Here is a 20,984-nt window from a genome sequence, read left to right as displayed (position 1 = left end):
GGAGTGTGCACCCTGGACAGAAAACTGGGTGGAGAGAAGCCAAAGGAGGCAAAAGAATCAGACCTCTGATTCCGTATCAGTGTCATGTTTCATGAAGCTGTTGAAAGTAAGCATCACGATCATGTAACAATGGGAAGAAAGCTCATGATACAACATTAAAGGGAGCTTGTAGGATACAAAATTGCATCCGCATTTATTACACCTGAGTGAGAAGTGTGACTGATCAGGAGCCTGATGGACAAGGGGGTGTGAACACGTGAAACCACTCTTGGTTGTAGGGGTGATGGCACTGTGGGTGGGGTTTTGATTCCTTTAGGGGAGTGCTATTATTGTACTATACTGTTATTTATGTATTTAAAAATCTAAATGTTTGATGGGAGAACTCATAAAATTTTTTATGTAATTTAAATTTAAATTTTATGTAATTTAAATTTAAATTTGCATACATTTAAAGAATTTAAATGTATGCAAAGTTAAAAAAAAAAGCCTTAAAAGACTGGTCCAGTGTTAGCTGGGATGAGAGCAGTGTCTTTGCCGTCTCCCCACCTTACGTTCACTAAGACCCCTCAAGACAACCCCTGTCCAGCCATTATGTACAGTCTTGGCTGCTGGGGATGCCATGATTAGCTCTTCTCCTAAGCTCACACCACCATTCAGACTGTTCCAGAATATCCTTTCCCTTCCCTGATTTGTCCTGGATTCCTGAACAACAGCAACTATTTGTCCAACATTATTCTCCTCAAGAGTTCTACCCTTTGCCAGGAACTAATAAAGGAATTGGTGGTAATGTGCCCATGAGTGATGTAGGGTTATTCCTGATCTCTCCCAGATAACACTTTTGCTTTACAACCCAGGGCTTCTGCCTTAATAGGCTGCATTAATGGAAGCACAGTGTCCCCAACAATGAAGGTGATCCTTGGAGGAATGGTACCTGGGCTTTCCTAACACAAGGGATATTACTGAGCAGGGCACATAGGTAGGGCTGGGAGGAAGGGCATGAAAGCTGCAAATATGATGGGAGTTAATTCCAGCTAAATAACCTGAACTATTTTTGCTTTCTTTTAGGAAGCACCCAGGCCCATACCTCTCCTGGAGAGAATGCATTGGAAGACCAACTATGGCCGGAGGTCAGGGCTTTGTCCTCATGGGTCGGGGAGTGAGTTCCCCTCTAGAGGGTGAATCTAAGTCTTGATGAAAGTTGGCAGGTCCCTCCCAGAGGCCTTGAGGGAACGGGCTGGACACACTGCTTCCCTGGGGACAGTCGGGCTGCCTGGCAGAGCAGAGGGAGCATGAGTGTATCTCCTGGAATTTGGGGCTTGTCATCCCAGCAGACTGAGCAGGTGGTGCCCAGAAGTGTCCAGACAGAGTTACAAATGGGCTTGTTATCTCTGTGAACCTTGAAGCAGATACTGTGAGTTATTTGAAGGCATCTGAGTGAGGTCTTCCCAGAACATCCACAAGATAAGAATTGAGAGTAAATGCTTTTACGTCTTACCGAAATCAGTAATTCATGAGAAATTAACTTGTGTCTCCTTGTGATAGAGAAAGGTGGTCAAGCAACTCAGTTCTGCATGTTTCCCCATTGGAGCATCTCCCCTTTCGCTCTCGATTCTGGGGAGAGAACATATGATTTCCCTTCCCAGAGCCCTCCATATGATTTTGCAACAGAGGCTGCTCTGGATTTGCAGGGGTATCTGAGGAGGCTGAGTGGCCTTGAGGATCCGAGCACTGGTCACCCGGTCCCTCCTCTGCTCTCAGCAGCCCCTCTGGGCTTAGGATATGTGCTGGCCCAGTGAGGACATGAGAGTCTCCTGGTTTCCACTTTATCCAGTTACCAGCAGCAAATAAACAGAATATACCTCCTATACCTGCTCTATAAATAATCAAATTTAAAGAGGGAAAGTAGGTAATACAAAAAATATAATAGCATAGAATAGATTTGGTTACTTTTTAGTCCAGATATGCTGGGTCTCTTGGTGATTTCTTTTCATATTGCAGTGAAATACACATACAAAATTTACCAATTTTGAGCGTACAGTTCAATGGTGTTAAGTATATTCACGTTGTTGTGCACCCATCACCACTATCCATCTCCAAAACTTTCTTGTTACCCCAGTAGTTGGTTTTTGTTTTCTATCATCCTCCCTCCCTCTCCATTCTACTGTTCTGAGGCGTCCTTACCTGCCACCTGCTACAATCATTGCCAGCAGACACATGCCCCGTTTTGCAGGGTGAATTGGGTATAGGGTTAGAAGAACATGACTATGGACGATTGGTGCTTCTGGATTCTGAGCCTAGACAGAACAAGGACATGGTCATTTCTGTACCAAGCTTTCAGGACCTGCAGGATTTCCGTACAGTTGATGTTTCTGATGTCTGGTTTCAGTGGCAGACCTCGAAGAGTCTTCCGTTCTCATGCAACCCACAGAAGTCAGGATCCGAAGTGCCTTCTAACTCAGGTACGTGACCCTGAGCCATGAGCTAGAAAGGCCAGAGTCCTCTCTCTGGTGTGGCCAGCAGAGGCTCCAACCACTCTCTTCTTGCACTCTTTGGTCATTCAGGTCCTCATTCTTCCCCATCCTTAGTCCTTCAGCCTCCTCTTTTGTCACCCTCAGTCATTTCTATGGAGGGACACAGCCCAACACACCACTCAGAGATAAAACCAACATGGGCCCGCAGTGGTTTGCCTGGGTGAGGGTGACCTCCGGGAGCTCACCTGCAGGTGGGTGGACCGTGTCACAGGAGCTGTGGGTTGGAGCTTGGTCACTCACGTGCCTCCCCTAATCCTACAGTGTAGCCACAGTGGCTGCCCTAGACATATTTTTCCTAAAATGGGCTAGGTTTGCCTAATGCCTGGATGCTGTGACCATTACTCCTGAGCTGGTCCTCTGCTCCAGCTGCATCACTGACCATGTTCAATGGCCTTGTTTATGTCTGCATTGTAATAATTTGCCAGGGTTTCCAGCTAAGCATACTGTTCTTACTATTCTGCTATGTAAGGCGTGTGGGTAGAAAAAGAAATCGCCATACTTCTTAGGAAGTGGCTTCTTTAGGAGGCCCCAGAAACGTGACCAAGGAGTATGTCAGTGGTTTCTAGGGAGACTTAATTCTAAGAATGCCGGTGGCCCAGGCGGGTCATGGAGGTTTCTTGCTGTGCCATCTGCATGCAGCTTGATCTGGTGTTTATGTGTGTTCACAGGCTTGGAGTGCTGTTCTCTGGCAAATCTTCAAGCTAACATGATAACATGATGCCTTTTGAACCCAGATGGTTTTCCTTTTGATGTGTTGCTCTCTTATTACTAATGGTGGCCCACAGCAGAAAGAGGGTCAGGAGAGGGAAATAAGGGCCATGAGTGACCTTCCATGGGACATGTATTTGGAGATCTTGAGTTCAGTTGACAACATGATCTCCAGAGAGGAGTAAACCTCTTTCAGGCTGGGCTCCCACAACTGCCTGATTTCCAGCTTTGCACTTCCACGGCGGCACACACAACCTCAGAGGCTGTCCTCGGGCCGGGGGACAGGTGTCTGCTTCTCCCATTTGGTGACCTTGGCTCACGTGGTCCGGGATGTAGCTCTGACCTTCCTCCATGGGTTCCTGTCTTTGCAGTCCACTCTCTGAGACCTTCTGATATTAAATTTGTGGCAGCCATTGGCGATGTGGAAACTGTGAGTATTTCAAGGAGATGGAGGTGGGAGGGAGGATCTGGGACTGGTGAGCCTCTGAAGGAGCTCCTAGTAGCCAGGCAGGATGCTTAATTTTGGGAGAGAATATTCTCTCGAGTTGGAGAAATTCTAAAATCTAGGGTTCTGAGTTGTTGTTTTAAATCAAACGAATGCCTCTCTTTGCATCAGGGTGAGGAAACTTTTGGAGTTTCTCATTAACAAGTTAAATCTGTTGATACATTAAGTCAAAGTTCACACAGAATTTAAAAGTCATCTTCTAAACTTTCTGTTTATGAGAGAAAGAACAAAAACGTCTTCTAGACTTTCTATTTATGAGATAAAGAACAAAAAATACACTCATTTTTGCTAAAGTTTTAAGTGGTGTGGTGTTTTATGGTGAGGTAACAGGAAAAGAAATCGATAAGATGGAAAGAGAGGAGAGAGGGGGTGAGCAGAAAGAGAAAAGGGTTGGAGAGCAGGGCAGACGGAATGCCAGTGTGATTCCCCAGTCAGTCCTGGCTCCCACCTGCCCTGGTCTTAGCAGAGCCTGGCAGCCCTGCTGCCCTCCAAGTCCAAGGAGCCCCCAGCTGAGAGGACCACTAATCAGGTATTCTCAGCTCCACCCCAGAGCCTGGCTGTACCTCCCACACGTGAACCTGAACACCCTCTCCTCCCCTCTCCAGTGTCTTCCTCCTACCTCTGCATACCACGTCTCCATCCCACTGTCCTCCCGTGTCCCTGCTGCAGTCTGTACCCTCTGCAGCCTCTGCCCCTGCCCCTGCGCTCAGCCTGCCTCCTCGCTGCAAGCCCAAGCCCGCTACCCCAGGCACAGAGCCGGCTGTGGGTAAAGGGCAAGACCTCACATTAGAAACTGACCAGAGCCCAGTGAAATCAAGCAGCCAGGGCTCCCTGACCCTCGTTCTATTCTACCTGTGATGGCGGTGGTAAAACTGCACGTGTGACTGTGTGTATTGATGAGAGCAAAGGGGGAGGTTTACCAGTGGGAGGGATGTGAAAGGGGAGATGGGCGTAATGAGCAAAGAGGTTTCCTGTCACGCGTAGCATGCCCACTTTGCCGAGCCCATGTGTCCCTGCTTGGTGGTCGTTCCACTGCAGAGCCGGGAACGTGGGATGCTCGCTGGAGGAGTCTCGAATTCTGCCTTGGGCAGGGAGGTCTCCACGCCGAGTCAGGTTTCTAAAGTTAAACCAGTCAATGACTTTTGGTCCCAGCTCTGAAGGAGTTCTTCACACATGAATTATTCAGACCCCACTGCTCCTGCTGTCACTCACCTCACCCTTTCTCCACGTGTGAGCCCGAGGCCCCGGGCGCGGGAAGATGGTTTCAGTCCAGGATGGTCTCCCAGCCCCAGAATGATTGTCATTACACTGACGGGCACCTCAGCCTTCAGGATAAATCCTGAAAACACGATTCTTAGGAGGCTGCCTTCCTCTGTCTGCCCTGAGCGTCAGGTACCATGAACTTAGCCTGATTTTAATTTATAAAAGGCATCAGGCCAGGGAAAACATAATGGAAGACAGTGCAATTAAAAAGACAGAGGTCCGAAAGGTGGATGCTTTTGCTTTGAGTTCCTGGAGCTTTCTGTAGCCAAGGCACAATCGCTTGCTTGCGACTGTGGCTGACACTTATTTAATTGCTCTGGGCTTCCTTTTCCTCATAAACTTTAAAGATCAGATTCGTAAATGTTTGTTAAAATTCTTTTCAGATTAACACTTGGGATACCTGTTCCATATAAGAAAAAAATCAAAACATGTTACCTTTCCCTAGAAACTTTGCCTTTCAAGCTTCTCTTATTGGAGGACTCCATCCCAGTTAGAGGAAGGTAATGGTTAGCCTGTCCTCCCAAGGGGGCTCCAGAGGCGTGGCCCAGCTTGACAGGCTGACCGGCTGTCACAGGAGAAGGGTCGTTAAGGACAGGCAGGCCAGGTGTGGCAGTGTGGGTACAGCGTCACCTGTCACCATCACACCTGGAGACACTGTTCTGTGAGAATCTTGAGAGAGAGAATTTGTGTCTGAACCTGTGAAAGTAGCACAACTGACAACAGCTGGTGCAGGCTCAGCGCTGCCTGTGTCCTGGGCACAATTCCAAGTGTCCCTAGGACCTCCCAGAGGACTCGGTTCCCACGGTCACCTCAGCCCTACGACCAGGGAACCTCTCCAGCAGGGAGTGTTGGGTGTTAGCCAGCATTTACCAAGATGATGATCAGAGACTTATTTTGTTCATTCAAAAAATAGTTACCGAGCAGGTATTTACTGAGCACTTATGGTGTGTCAGGTACTGTTCTAGGTCCAGGGAACATAGTCAAGGACAGAACAGGCGCAAATCCCTGCCCTCGTGGTGCTTACACTCTAGGCAGGGGAGACAGACGATACACAAATAAATTTCAGACTATGGAAGGTCATAATAAAATAATCTCTTTCGTTTCTATGTAGGATGTTAATATTCCACATAGGTATATTTAAATCTAAGCTCTCCCATCCGGTTTTCTATTCAGAAGAAAATATTTAAACCTTCCATTGCTCTGAGTTCAGGCAACATGCTTTGGAGAAACCCTGATGTTCCTACTTCCCTCCCCCAGAAACAAACAAAGGCAGGTTTGGACTTTTTCAGGATCCATGGGTTCCCTCTTTTTGGTGGAGGGGGGTGTCTGATAGGCACCTGGGGTCTCACAAGGACAGGCTGGCTGCCTTCCCTGGTGGGGCGGTTCACACCTTGTGTCTTTTCCAGCCTCCAGACTCAGGGACAGGCGACCTGGAGAAGCAAGAATGGTAATTGTCCCAGAACCAGAGCAGCAGAGTTGAGCAGAGCCTCAGAGTTATCTGCTTCACCGCCCTGCTTCACTGACAGGGAAACCTGAGGGCCAGAGAGGAGATGCCTGCTCCAGGCCCCCTTACGAGCAGGTGGTGAGGGAGGACCAGGATGCAGTCTCCTGCCTCCACATCCAACCCTCCCCATTCCTGCCAAACCCCTGGGCCCTTCTGGGTGAATAAGGGAGGAAAGTGGGAAAAGGCTGAATGTGGGATCCCTGCTTCCTTCCGCCATTCTCCTTGCTCTGCTGTGGGGGAAGCAAGCAGGGCTGGACCAGGATCGGGCTCCTCCTACACCGGGGTCTGCATCCCCTTCCAACTGTGGACCAAACTAGAGAGGTGGGGAGAGGGTCCAGATGGGGCTGCCTCACCCCACTTTGGTGACTCCATTGCCATCTGAGGTCTGTCTCCGGGAAGGATAAATACGGAACCAGAGCAGCACTGGGCCAAAACTTGTTCTGAAACAGACCACAGCAAGCAAGGGCAAGGGTTGGTAGGCGACAAATGCAATCTGACGGTCGTGTGTTGGCTTCTGCTTGCAGGACTGAAGACAGGCCACTGCAGGCATGCATGGGCGTGGTGACTGGTGAGTTCTGTGTTTTCATGGCCAGAATCCAGATCGTCCCTGTCCCTCCTGACAGCAGCATTTTGGTTAATGTAGAAGATGTACCCTCTGGGCCCCCTCATTGCAGAGCCCAAGGAGGAAGGGAGAGGCATTCTAAGAGGACAGGTAGGGAGCCAGGGTATGAGAAGGCACATACCCTGAACGGTGAAATGTGTCGGAGGGTCTCTGAGCGAAGAAAATCCAGGAGGCACTGGGTTAAGGTTGGGGGACAGGGGAGAGAGGTCAGGGGGTGGCTGGCCCGGAGTCCTGAGGCCCTTTCTTCCCCAGGACCCCAGGGGTGGACTTACCTCTGGGAAACTGTCCATCATTCACTGTCCCCACCCTGCCCCCCACCAAGGAGAAGACCCAGCTCTCATGTTCAGTTTATTTCACTTCATAGTAACTCCCTTACTTACAAAATAAATATATCAATTCAGTTCAGGAAAATGAAATGAAAAGAAAGAAAATCAACTGTAATCCCAATTAGAGACAAGCATTGTTAGAACATTCCTTAGCTCCTTCATACATAAAAAGGCCAAAATGTTATCTGTCACCTGGTTTTTTTCACTTAGTCAGAGGTCCCTTACGACTCTATTAAGTCATCCTGAAACCCGAGTCCCTTAATGCCAGCTGAATTTGCTTGGTGGGTAATGTCACCTGTGCTTAGTGCTCACAAGCCAAGGGCGAGGAAGCCACCTTTCACTCCTTAATTAGGCTGAGCAGACTCAGGCCACAGTGCAGAGAGATGCTCTGCTGGGCTGACACATGAGCGGAGCATAAGGACAAGTGAGGCAGGCGGTGCCCTGTCAACTCAGCCAGTGAATTTCACCAAGGGCCTGGGAATCAGGAGGTTCCCCGCAAGGCCAGAGATAAACCAGATACTGGTCCTGCCTTCAGCCCTTGCCATCCAGCAGGGGAGGTTGAGACCTGGTGTTCTGGCCTCCAGGATCTGATTGAAGGGGGATATTGATGGCCCAAGTGATGGGAGGGTCCCCTGGCAAAGGGTTCTGAAAAAGGACACCCTTATGACTTGGTGACTGTCCCAGCTCAGGCTAGGTTTGGCCCTGTCTACCTTTAAATGGTAGGAAAAAAAGAAATGAAGTGGTGTATTTGGGGGTGTCTAGGAAGATGGCCCTGAAACCACAAGCACAGCTGTTGCTTTACCTGGTTTCTCAGTTTGTCCCAATTACTTTACCCTTTGACCCACCTGATTGCAAGACCTGATTGCCCCTCATTAAGCAGAGAGTAACCAGGGGTCTCACCTGGCCAGAGGTGCAGCAGAAGGCTGGGCAGTGAAGGCAGACCATGCACCTAAGTGCTCTCAGAGGTAGGGCTGAGCTGTAGCTTTCAGGGAGTCCAGCCTACCTGAGGTGGGGTCGGGGGAAGCAGAGTGCCGGGCCTGGGAGCGCTGCTAGGTGGCCAAGCCAGCAGAGGAGAACTTGGCCTTCCAAGGAGAAAGTGCCCCAGGGGCATCCAGGCCCGAGCTCAGCCCAGCCGTCATGCAACCCCAGAACCTCAGAGCCCTTCGTATCTAACCATGCCCTCGCTCACCACGGCCATTTTGCAGATGGGAAAACTGAGTCTCAAGGAGGTTAAACAGACTTTCCTAAGGTTACATGGTCAGTATGTGGCAGAGTGCCCGGGAGCCCAAGTGCTCCAGCCCCACAGCCTGTGCCCTATGTTCTGACCCCACTGGAAACCCAGAGAGGGAGCGAGCGAGGACAGAGTGGGTACACAGGAGACCTAAGACAAAATGGCAGGCAGATTTATGTGAGAAAGTCCAAGGTCATGTTTGATCCCAAGGAAGCAATGCATTACGGGTGCCTTTAATTTGGAAAGCAGTTCTCTTTCAAAGATGTGACACCAGGTGTTCCCATTTTGTTGTTCATTATCACAGACCCTCCTGACACATGGGGGAGTGTTCACCCCAGCCACTCACCCTCTCACATAGACACGCACGCATGCAAGCTCCCTGGCCTCTCCATCCGGCCTCAGAGCTTTCAGTTTTCCCCCATGTGTGGGGATGGGCTCCTATCCCAAGCTGGTCAGAGCTCAGAAAAGGAGGCTCATTAGTCTGGTTTGAGGATAAAGGGGCCCTGACTTCCAGCCCGGTTCCCCTCCCCCTTCTGCTGCCTGCACAGTGGCAGCTCCTTTCAAAGGCAGCCCTTTTAAAGCTGCCTTCTGGATTCCATTCCCCCCAAAGCCCCAGGCTCTTGTGGATGGAGGCAAAAAATGGGGGGGCTGGGGTGAGGCAGCACCACCTCCCCACCATGACACTCTCCCCTCTGCACTCCCCTCTCTCAGGAGCAAGACACAACCTAACTGCTCCTGACAGCGCTATTTTTAGTGGTCCCCTGGCTGTCAGCTCTGGGACATGTTCTCGGTGTGTTCCCCGGAGCCTTCCCGCCCTGCTGTCACTCAGGAGGAGGAGGGGGCCTGCCTGGTCCCATCCCAGCACAGTCTTCCTAACTAGTTGGTAGCGCACGACAGTGAAAAGCTTTGACATCCCTGAGCTCAGGTTCAAATCCCAGCCACTTCAGCCACGAGACCTGGGGGAGCTGGCTTAACCCTCCAGCCTCAGTTTCCCCTTCATACACACACCTATGATGCTTAGCTCCTGGCCCAGCCTCGCACTTGAGGGATGTTAAGTTTTTGCAGCTCCACTCACGTTCAGGGACCTGCTACGAGGCTGAGCTCCCAGCCCAAGACAGGTCCTGCTTGGGGACAGGGGCAGCGACCCTGGCATCTCACCCCAGAGGGGGTCAGTCTCCACAGGTGACCTCTGGCCGTCAAGACCACAGGCTCAAACCAGCTCTCTCTTTAGCCCTTTCAGATGTCATCAGGCACTTCAATCCATCTGTCCTGCAGCCCGTGTGTGCCCCTGTGAAGGCGGTCATGCCCTACAGTGGTGCTGAGTAAGCCCCTTTTCTGGCTCTCTTCCAGGGTGTATGAGCCTGTTAGTCTTGGGCATCTAGATGGGAGGATTGGGGATGGGGAGCTGGAAAGAGGCTTAAAAATTAAGATCTCTGTTAAGTCAAAGTCAAAATGTATCTCTTGCACAGATTTTAGTCTGCTTGATGGGCCTACCTTGAAAAATTAAGTCAAGGTCTGCCTTCTAGAGCCCAGGAGTGGTGCAGCGTAGCCTCTCACTCAGAGACTGGCACCTGGGCTGGGGCAAGGGGCAGGCTTCCATCTCTCAACAAAGTGGTATTTAACTGATTTTTCTCTCTGCTTCCTTCCCTCTGTGCAGAGACCTGTGGATTCAGGCAGAAGAACTGGTGAGGAGCATGAAAGAGAACCAGGTAAGAATCCATCAAGCTCTGGTTGGGACAGTCCCTGTCTGCGGCGAGGCAATCAGCCCAAACACACCGGGCTGCCGCAGCCCTGGGGCCATCCTGCCCTGAGCTTGGCAACCAGTGTGGCCGGGCCCTCCATGAACGCCCTTCCCATGGTGACTCTCTGGAGGCTGTAAACACACAGGGCCACTCCTTATGTTCCCAGTCTGGTCCTGCCAAAAGTCAGCACATGGACTAAAGGACTCACAGCTCAGGGAGGTGGCTGAGAGCTTGAGTTCCAGGCAGAGACCTGTGTGAGTGCGAATCCTGAATTTCCTCCTGTTAGCTGTGCGATGTTGAGTAAGGCACTTAACCTCTCGAAGTCTCAGTTTTCCCATTTATGAAGTGAGGGTTATAAAAGGGCCTGCAGTTCAGGGCTTAGGGTGGATTAAAGGAGGTGTTGAGGTGCCTGGCACAGAGGCAGGGCTCAGTGCAAGCTGCTGTCAGTGTCATCCAAGTGGCAACTGTTGTTGTTACTCGTTATCATTCCCCTTGCAGTTCTCGGGTGGAGGCTTCGGTAACACACATGCCGGGGCCCCCATCCCCGCTCTCTTGGCAGTTCAGACACTCTTTACTCAGTAACTCTCATATGGGCTGTTATAAGCCTCCTGAATTCAAGGCAAGCTTTGCTACCAAGCTGGCTCTAACCAGGGAGTGAGCCTGGCTCACTGGAGCTGAGGGAAACCCCTGTCTTGGCCAGCCATGCATTCATGAAAGAGTTCAGGCATTTGAGCCAGGTCACTGCAGCTTGCACAAGGACAGGGACAAACGCAGGAGCTATGCTGTAAAGAGTTGTTTTCCTCCAACAAGAGAATTTCTGAATTTTTGGAATGATCTTATTCTGGAAAATAGCTGGGTGATCTTGAATCCAATATTTCGCAGATGTGGAAACCAAAATCAAAATTGCCTGATTCACATCCAATGCTGCCTCTTTAAAAAAAAGTTTATTTTTTGTTCCATAAGTAACACATGTTCATCAGAGGAAGATCAGAAAACACAGATAAACAAAAGAACATTAAAACCATTCAAAACCATCCTTAAACCTGAGGACCAGAGATAATTACTGTTGACAATTTGATGTGTATTCCCTTCCATATTTTTTTGCAAGCACATATATCTGTATATATTTTATAAAGTAGAGATGTTATTAGATGTAGATGCTTTTTACAGTATGCTTTTCTCGTTATTTCTCCTGACAATAGCTATGTTTTTCAGCGTTGTTTTAACAAGCTACACGGTGTTTCAGCTTACAGGTGTTCCCCAGTTTCCACAGCAATCCTCTATTTTACACATGTACACTTTTTCTTATGAACAAGACTTCATCATTGTAGCTAAGTCTTTCACTCATCCTTGCTTCCTTAAAATATGTTTTGGGAAATTGAATTGTTGAATCAAATGGTAAGGCCTTTAAAAAAAAAAGTTTCTGATATCTTTTGCCAAATTGCCTTCCCATGCTTTACAGCTTTAACTTCCCACCACATACGTCTCCTTTCGAAAAAAAAAAAAATCCATACATGTGGTTTTATGGGGGTGGGTGTGTGAAATTGAAAGACATGAAAAGAAAGCTGCTCTCTCGGCCCCAGGTCTCACCACCATCTCTTTTTGGTGTTGTCCTTTTCTGCAGCAACTCGACTTTCAGAATGATTGGAAGCTCATCAATGTGTTCTTTGGCAACACGAGCCAGTGTCACCTGTGTCCCTCCACCCAGCAGGTAAACCACAGGCTGGGAGGCAGAGGGACTGCCGGTGTTGGGCTGAGTGCAGAGGTAACAAGCTAAACCTGCCTTATCTCCACCTGGCAGGCTGGGCCCGAGGCACCTATTTCAGAGTTAGGGCAGGCAGGCAGGCAGGTAGGTAAATAGACAGGCAGGCAGACAGATATCTGAGGGCTCAAAGAACCATACTGAGGGCCAGGTATTTTTAACTTCCCATCCTTCACATCATGAAAAGGAAGCTGAGGCAGATATAAGCTGAGTCAGTGGTCATTCTGCAGCTCAGGGAAATCCACTTCCTAGTTAAAAAAAAATCATTTTGCCTCTTTTAAATCTGATTTCATTTAAACACTGAATTTAGGAAATAAAGCAGGATGCGTGCTTTTGACATCACCTCTTGAACTCTAGTTCACCACGAGCTCTAGTTTTAATGGGAAGTTGTCTGGTTTTTGTGTCGGAAGATTGTATCTTCCAGGCTCTTTGGAGTTCCCAGGAAACAAGTGACTTTATTTGATATTTATGTAGGTGACTGCCTATGACTTAAGTCTTTATTGAAGAGTGTTTAGGTTAGGATCAGTTGAAAGTGAGAGGGTGCTTAGATTCCTAGGCTATGGTGAAATAAATGGCACACAGATGACTACTCAGGAGCCTGAAGCCTGATTGCCACCAAGCTGGCCCTGCCACTCATGGCAGTTCAATTACCTGCCCCTTGTCCTTTCAGCCGCCTTCTGGGGCCTCCATCAGGCCCTGGCACACACAAGGGTGAGGTTTCTTGAGGTGCTGTCATTTTCTTTTCTGTGCCCCTTTCCCAGACACATACTCTTGCCTTCCTCCAAATGCCCCATGCTCCTGGCCCACCACCAAACCCCTCCTTCCCTTAGTGACGTTGGGAGAATGCTGGTGGAAGCCCACCTTCCCTGCCCAGCTCTTGTTAGATGGTATCCCTGCAGACCTCCTGGGTTTATGGCATATAGATCTTGAAGCTCGTTTACTTCGCCTCTGTTTTCTCCCATGCCAAGTGAAGTTTAAATGCCCTGTTTACTTCTCTGCCTTCCCATCCCCAGTTTGGTCATTATGCAGATGAACATTTACTCACAAATCCATAGATTCATGAATTGAAGTGCTCAAACAAGCATTTAGGCATTGTTGCATTCCTTTATATATCCATCCATCCATCCATCTTTCCATCCATCCATCCATCCATCAGCTGTCTATTCATGCATAAATTCTCTCTTCTTACATGCAGGCACATGCCATTGTATTTATGATTAGTTTGTTCATACTAGCATTTGTCTGACCTTTTAGTATTTGAATCCATTCATTGATATTTACCCTTATTCATAATTTCTTCCATATATGTTATTTTACATACAAGCATTCCTACATGAATTCTTGCATTCTTTCATGTATTTATTCCTCCAATACATTATATGCATTCCTTTGTGCATGTGTCCATTTGTGCATTATTTACTTTTATTAATTTTTAGTAGCACAAGCAATGCACAGATGCTTCCTCCTCTTAAAAAACAAAACATTACAGTTAAAGTTAAACTACCCTTCAGCCAGCAATCCTCTTCCTCTTTTTATTTCTCAGATTTTTACAAATATATAAATCTTAGTATTACTGTGTGTGTGTAAAGAGAGAGAGATTGAACATAAGTAGTATTATATATACTATGGAGCAATTTTTTTTTTCACTAACCAAGTATTTTTGAGGTCTAGTCATGTTGATATATATGGTCTGAGTGCATTCCTGTTGCTTACCAAATAGCATTCCCTTGTGTACATTTACTACATTTTATTTAGCTGTTTCCACGTTGATAGCCATTTAGGTGTTTCTAGTTTTTCACTATTAGGAACAATCTTGTTCATTTGAACATGTGTTTTTCTAAACACAATGATTGTATTTCATTGTATTCAATTACAGTGTAATTTATTATATTTCAGATTATATATTGAAGTATATTAGTGGGTCAAAAATCAGTTTAAAGGATTGCAGTCAAAAATTATAAAAACAGAAATTAAATAGAGTCAAGTATAAAATGTTAGAATTTGTTGCATGTAGGAAGGTAAGTTTTGGTTCATGATTATTTTTGCTCCATTTATATATAGATGTGTGTATACTGGGTTGTGATGTGAAACATGTCTCACATTGTGGATCATGATCTATTTTGATCAAACTACTTTGTTTGAAGAAAATTGCCTTGAGTAGATTCTTAAACATAGAATTGCTGGTCATCAGATACATATACTTTAAGCCTTAAAGGACTGCCTAATTGCCCTCCAAGGTAGCCGAACCCATTTATATTTTAATATCCTGGGACAGTCCCAACAGAGAAGGGCTTTTTCCACACCACCAAGCAATTCTCAGACACTAGTTGAATGTGCTACAATTCAACTCAATTCTGACACTATCTACCCAGAGATAGCACCAGATCCCACAGGCTAAGGGCTCAATCCTACAAGACTCCCCCCGTTTCAGATGTCAATCCCAAGTCCAGGTTGTCACCTGAGGTTCTGACCAACTGGCTATAGATTGGAGGTTCCAATAAGCCCCAACTTGGGTTCAATTAATTTTCTGGAGTGGCTCACTGAACTCAGAGAAACATTTTACATACTAGGTTATTGGTTTATTAGAAAAGGATATAATTCAGGAACAGCCAGATGGAAGAGATGCATAGGGTTAGGTGTGGGGAAAGGGAGAGGAGCTTCCATGCCCTCTCCAGGTGTGCCATTCTGCCAGCGCCTCGTGTGTTCACCAACTGGGAAGCTCTCGGAACCTATCCCTTTGGGATTTTATGAAGTTTCATCACATAGTCATGACTGACTAAATGGTTGATTCGATTTCCAGCCTCTCTTCCTTCCCCAGAGATTGAGGGGAGGGGACTGCAATTCTCTAATCACACAGTTGGTTCCCCTGGCAATCAGCCCCCATCCTTAGGTGTGGTCCAAAAGTCATCTCATTAACATAACAAAATACAACTTTATGCTCTCCTCACTTAGGAAATGCCTATCATTTATGAGCTCTGTGCCATAAAATGGAACAAGGACCAAATAAATATTTCATATTATAAATCGCAGTTTCACCCATTCTTACCAGTGTCGGACAGCACCCGTTCCCTCTGATCTTCCCACTACTTGTTCTTCTCCAACCTAGTGATTTTGGTCAACATGTTAAGTTCCCTCAAGATCTAGTCTTGTTGATACATGTGGATTAAGTTCATTCACACTTAGAACCTCGCACTTTTAATTGGCTGTAAACATATGACAAAAGTAATCATGCTTTGCCCCTGACTTCTAAATGGCTATATATACCAGTGACTTGATCTCTGTAAATTTAGCTCTGTAACAATATTCACTAGCATCCACTCAAATTCCCTCTTTATCACATTTTTCTTCCATCTCAATTTGCCTTTTGCACAAAGACCACCAAGATCTGGAGCCTAGAATAAATCCCACCTCCACTTCCATTTCCCCCAGAGGACCTTGGGGCTCATAGGTCTGGCCCTCAGCAACGTTGGCCTGGGCTGGCCGGCTCCTCCCTTCACTGCCCCAGTCTTGCTTCTGCTGCTTAGACCCACCACTCGCTCCCTAGTCTTTCTGGTGATGCTTCTGGCTGCAGCTAACCCAGAACCCCCATCTGAGAAGCTCTGCACAGCACTTTTGCATTCGGGAAGCACATCCCAGGCACAGCCTCTCCCTCAGGGGCCACAGGAGGGGCTCTGAGGGCAAAGGCAAGGCTGGGACTGTGGGCTCCAGGCTCCCATCAACTTCACAGAGCAGCTCTACCCTTACGTGTGGCATATGTATGTCAAGTTTCCTGACATAGTTCATATGAGAAAAAGGCATTTTACTGTTAAGAAGAAAAGTTAAACTCCTGTCCTGCCCTACTTAGGACCTGGAATGTTCCTGCCCTAACTGGCCTTTGGGCTCTTTTCACAGGGAGTAGACAATGGCCTGGGTCCACATTTGTTCCACATTTGTTCTTTAGGGGTTTCTTAAGACCAAAGTCATAAGAGAGTAAGGGCAGGAGCCATTTGTTCGGCAGCCACGATGCTTCTTCAAGGCTGCTATGGGGGGGGGGGGGGGTCAGCTGTTCAAAGGCAGGTGCTTCACAGGTAACTGGTAACCTGGCTCATAGCAGTGACACGGGGATGCTTTCAGGGTCTGGACCCTTGTTTACTGCTCTCCAGTTAAAGTCTAGTTTTATTGAGCTAGTACGAACAAAAATCAGAAGAAGAGGGGGAAAAAAAGGAAAATAAAGCCTGACACTGCAAGAATTTTTTACTGAATCAGGTTTGTTTGTTCCAAGCACTGCAAGTCAAATGCTGAGACACAGGTTTGCAGGGAGAAAGGATTTGTTCACTAGGAGACAGGATAACAAATCTAAAATCCCCCTCAGGATATTTATGGGATAAAGAAGCAGGGTGGTCCAAGGCGTGGGCAGTGTGGGGAAGGCTGACGGGAGATCACGCAAAGGTGAGACATGCTTTTTCATGGGATGCATGTTCAGAAAATGCTGGCGTTAGCATGTTCTGAGGGTGGAGTTTTGGGCCCTCTGACATCAAAGGTCACCGATGGGACACTCACACATGCCCCGTTGGACGCTTCCACCAGTCTTGTCCAGTTGGAGCTCAAGTCAGTGAACGGCTGACTCCAAGTTCCCAAAAAACAACTTGGGCGAACTTCTTACTGTTTAGGCTACGTAATGCTTGAAGGACATGCAAGTTTTGTGAAAACAAAGCGAGCTTTATCAGTGAAGGCAGGCTACAGTTCCTTATTTATTAAGCAGGTTATCATTTAATGGATCTAACTGATGACTGCAGTACCCTCCATTTCAAAAATATGCCCATTTATTTATTGCAGTTGCCTTTAGAAACAGGTGTCAGTATTTGGAGGGCGCACTGGCAGTCTGACTCAAGAAAACTTAAAAGTGTTTGTGTCTTTTGACTGAATAATCCTACTTCTTGGAATAAATCCCGGGGAAATAATTTGTTAGAGAAAGTGAAGTCTGGTTGCAGGCCCATGTTCGATAATAGAGAATTCTTCTGATTCTGGGAGCAAAGGATGTAAATGGGAATGTACAAGTTCATTTGGAGAAATAAGCTTTTTCCTGACTTTGAGTTATAGAGGAGTTTATTATGTGTGACTTTACAGACAAGGGACATTTTATAGGAGCATGTTTTCCACTAAGGAACAGGGACAGTTGGCACCCTGGGGACAACCATGCAGTGCCTGGAGAACCTGGGTGCGCCCTGATTCATTCTGCAGCAGTGAATCAGCACCTTGCAGTCTGAAGCAAGATTTGCAGTCCAAGGAAAACCATGCCGGGATTCCCTAGGGAAGAGGGATGCCCTGACTATGGTGCAGGTGGACAGCGAGGACCTTTCTAGACAGAGTTCCCAAGACTCTTTAGAAGGGGAAGTGCCATGTTGAATGTCACGCTCAGGGAGAGCGAAAACGAGACAGAAGGCTTCATTGCTGGCTACAGCAGCAGAGTGGGCTGGACTGGCTTCCAGACGACAGCCTCACCCCAAAGCAGGGACACAGGAGTGGGGCCCTCCGTGCAGTCCCGGCTGCGTGATTGGCAGCTGTCTCCAGAGTTGCCGCCTGTGTCCCCCCAGGAACCAGAACGGCTGCTGGGCCTGCTTTGTCTTCTAGTCTGAGCCCAGTTGCCTCAGGGGACAGCCAGTTTCCAGGCAGCTTAGAAGTTTGTCTTGATGCAAAGTCTATTTTTGTTTGGATATATATGTATATATATATATATTTTTTACACTGAAAGGTAAGCCAGGGTCATTTTTTGGGGTGCTCTCGTTTGTTTATTTTCATTACCTGCAAGGAGTTGGGTGGGTAAGAGGTATCTTTAAATACTTGGTGACAGGAGCCCTTTTCATAGTGTAGATGTGGCAGGGAGAGGTCTGATAAGATGCCACATAGAAGCCTGGAGGTCTGTCTGGGTCCTTAAATCCAAGTATAATTGTGTTCCCCTTGGACCTGATTTTCTTCAGATCAAAGTGATTCCATCAGGCTTTGGGAGTGAGTCCAGCCTGCTATCCCTCGTGTGAGCTTTAGAATCGCCGTGACCTTGGGTTTGCCCTTCCCTGACGTGGAACGTCTCATTTGAGGGAGTTTGCTTCTTCCTGGTGGCTGATGGGTTGGGGAAGTCAGAGAATAAACCAGAAACCTAGGAAGCCCTGGGAACTCAACACTTGTTTATGGGGAACTGGGGTCTAGACAGGGCCTTTGTCACTGTCATCTCAGTGGAGGGGAGTGGGGGGTTGGGGAGGGGAAGGAACAGGCCCCCGTGAGCCTGAGCATCCTTGGTCCCAGGTCCCCCATCCCCACTCACGCTCAGCACATTTTCTCCTGCAGCAAAGCCATGTGGCGAGTGGCATGAGCAGGCTGACGAGAACGCTGGACTACCTGCACCAGGAGGTGAGGCTGGCGGCTCCCCGACTGCGCAGGGCCATGCACCTGGGGGGAGCAAGCACCTGCAGCAGCCCAGAGGAGAAGCCCTTCTGCAGGCGGCTGGGGCAGGTTCCAGTTTCTTTCAAATGGCCTCCCCTGGGACGGGAAATAGACTCCCGTGGGGAGACCAAGACCCTAGGGAGAGGGAAGGCTCTGGAGGAGCCAGTCTTCTCACCCTTTTAATGAAAACACGGGTCAGGTCTCGAGCTCCTCACTCTTGCAAAGGCTATTCCTGAGAGGGACGCCTGGGGAGGAGGAAGGAGCACAGCCCAGTTCCTTTCTGGGGTCTCGGTGACCCGCTCTTTCCTGAGGGCTCTTGTCTGTCTGAGTCTGGGGCAGGGACGGCCTGGAGGGGTCTTGAGAGCCTCAGGGCTTCCCTGGAGGGACCAGGATGAGCACTGCAGGTTCAGAGCGTCCCAGGAGGGCTCTGGGCTCTCACCTTCCCCACCATGCTGTGGGGGGAGGTGCCTGCCCCCCATGAAGGGCGGTGAATGACACTTTTCTGGAATGGCACAGCCAGCAGGGCTGGCAGCTTTGAACTGACCCCGACCAACCATCTCCCAAAGGGCCTGCCTGTTGAGCCAAGGAGAAGCCAGTTGTGCTCAGCCACACCCCAAACTAGGCTCAAGCCAGGGGCTCCAGAGAGGCTGCTGGGCAGCAATAGTGACTTTGCAAATGCTCACCTTGTCCCTCGTGTCCCCCTAGGTCCCTAAAGCATTTGTGAACCTGGTGGATCTCTCTGAAGCTCTAGGGCGCTCTGACTGGCATCAGGGGACTACACTCAGGTAAAAAGGGAAGTGGAAGGGGACCAGCATTTGTTGACTGGTGCCACGTGCCAGGCACTGTATGGGGCACTTCACGTGCATTAACTGACCCAAGGGATGGAGCCCAAGAGAGATGAAGCCACTTGTGTGAGATCCCATGGCCAGTGAGGCAGAGTCAGGCTGTGGGAGGGGCTCTCTGCCACGTACCCTTTGGGGGACTGAAGTATCCAGTCCAGCTGATGCAGCGTCAGATGCCCTACCCCCACCAGAATGATTGGAGAGTTTGAAAAACAGCTCGGGCAAAACCTCTGTAAGCCAAGAAGTGTTACTTCTGGAAACTGGAGAGAAAATTTAGCCTAACTGTGTTTTATTTTCATGAAACTTGGTTCCCATATATTTCTGAGATTTTTCATAGAAGTTAAACTTTTTGATCCCAAATCCTGAGAGTTCTGGCTTTATACCTGGAAAAGAAGTTCACATGGATAAAGTGAGGGCAGGGACAGCTGGAGGTGATGCCAATGGAAAGGAGAGGACGGTGCTGAAGGAAAGGGGGGTTTGAAGAGGGAGGAAGGCTAAGGTGCTCAGAGTTGCGAGGAGAACTGGAGGTGGGTTCCCCACGTGTGGCTGGTGAGGGAGGCAGTGTATCGGGAGATGGAGTGAGAGAGTGTCTTCATAACATGCCCTTTATTCTCCCCAACATGTGCTTCCTTCCTTCCTTCCTTCTCCCCGACCCTCTAAGTCTCCCAGATTCTCCTCCCCCGCCTCCCTAAGCAATCCCATTCCCAGCAGCACCCTCCTGTCCCCAAGGGGCAGCCTGAATGGCCCCGGCGCTGCGTCCACGCTCTCACTTCCGGCTTATTTTACCCTGCAGCCCCACGGCAGAGACCTGCAGGTGCTCAGAGGAGACTTCGCGGCTGTCCAAGGCTGTGGCCCAGTGGTCCTATCAGGTGAGCTCACTCTGGGACATGGGCTGTTGGCCCTCGGTGGGTGGGTGGTCATGAGAACAGGGGTGGTAGGAACAATCAGGGAGCGAGTTTGATATAGGACCTCTCCAGCTGAATTCAGGACTGCGAGTCAGGAACCAAAGACAGCTGCTCTTGGGTCACTTCCAGGTGGTGATGTGGTTTCCCCATATGTAAAGTGGGGACTACTACAATACTGATGAGGGTGAGAGTGGACACGGGTTGGGGGCGGTGGTGGTACCTAAGGTGAAAGATGGTGAAGAGCTTTGCAGATCCTTCTAAAATGCTTTTGATCGTCATCCCTGCTTGGACCACGCATATGTGGCTAGTGAGCCTGTATGCCCAGGCTGGGCTCAGACCCCAGACTACAGTCAGGGTCTCCTGAAGATGTGCTTCTAGTTTACAAGAGAGACCCCAAGACAGTGTGGATGGGTCAATGGGAGCCTTTGTCCCTACCAGCAAACAGCTCAAAGCACGGTTCCCACTGACATGTGTTAACATGATGATTTTTATTTAAGAAGAAAGTTTTATATATGAAGCTGTGTGGCACTTTTCTCACTTCAGAGATGACATTTTCTGACTGGTTAATAGCACATCCCTCTACAGAACTCAACCCTTGAAAACTGCGTGGGGCCTCAGCTACATGC

The 20,984-nt window shown here is 48.6% G+C and overlaps 1 protein-coding gene across 6 annotated transcripts in view; it reads left to right on the top strand.

The window, feature by feature from the left end:
- Window positions 1-20,984, top strand: part of PLB1 (phospholipase B1) — a 131,556-nt gene that overhangs the window by 29,928 nt on the left and 80,644 nt on the right. For all 6 annotated transcript variants that reach the window (XM_072937987.1, XM_031684913.2, XM_072937989.1 and 3 more), the window contains 11 exons: window positions 1,066-1,127; window positions 2,387-2,459; window positions 3,611-3,669; window positions 6,414-6,454; window positions 7,036-7,079; window positions 9,922-10,012; window positions 10,348-10,399; window positions 12,057-12,143; window positions 18,516-18,578; window positions 19,317-19,396; window positions 20,247-20,322. In XM_072937987.1, coding sequence (XP_072794088.1) covers window positions 1,066-1,127; window positions 2,387-2,459; window positions 3,611-3,669; window positions 6,414-6,454; window positions 7,036-7,079; window positions 9,922-10,012; window positions 10,348-10,399; window positions 12,057-12,143; window positions 18,516-18,578; window positions 19,317-19,396; window positions 20,247-20,322 — 728 coding nt within the window. The remainder of the gene's footprint in view (window positions 1-1,065; window positions 1,128-2,386; window positions 2,460-3,610; window positions 3,670-6,413; window positions 6,455-7,035; window positions 7,080-9,921; window positions 10,013-10,347; window positions 10,400-12,056; window positions 12,144-18,515; window positions 18,579-19,316; window positions 19,397-20,246; window positions 20,323-20,984) is intronic.

The sequence above is a fragment of the Vicugna pacos genome, chromosome 15 (assembly GCF_048564905.1).
Source record: "Vicugna pacos chromosome 15, VicPac4, whole genome shotgun sequence".
Taxonomy (NCBI): Eukaryota; Metazoa; Chordata; class Mammalia; order Artiodactyla; family Camelidae; genus Vicugna; species Vicugna pacos.
This window is presented reverse-complemented; position numbering and strand designations above follow the sequence as displayed.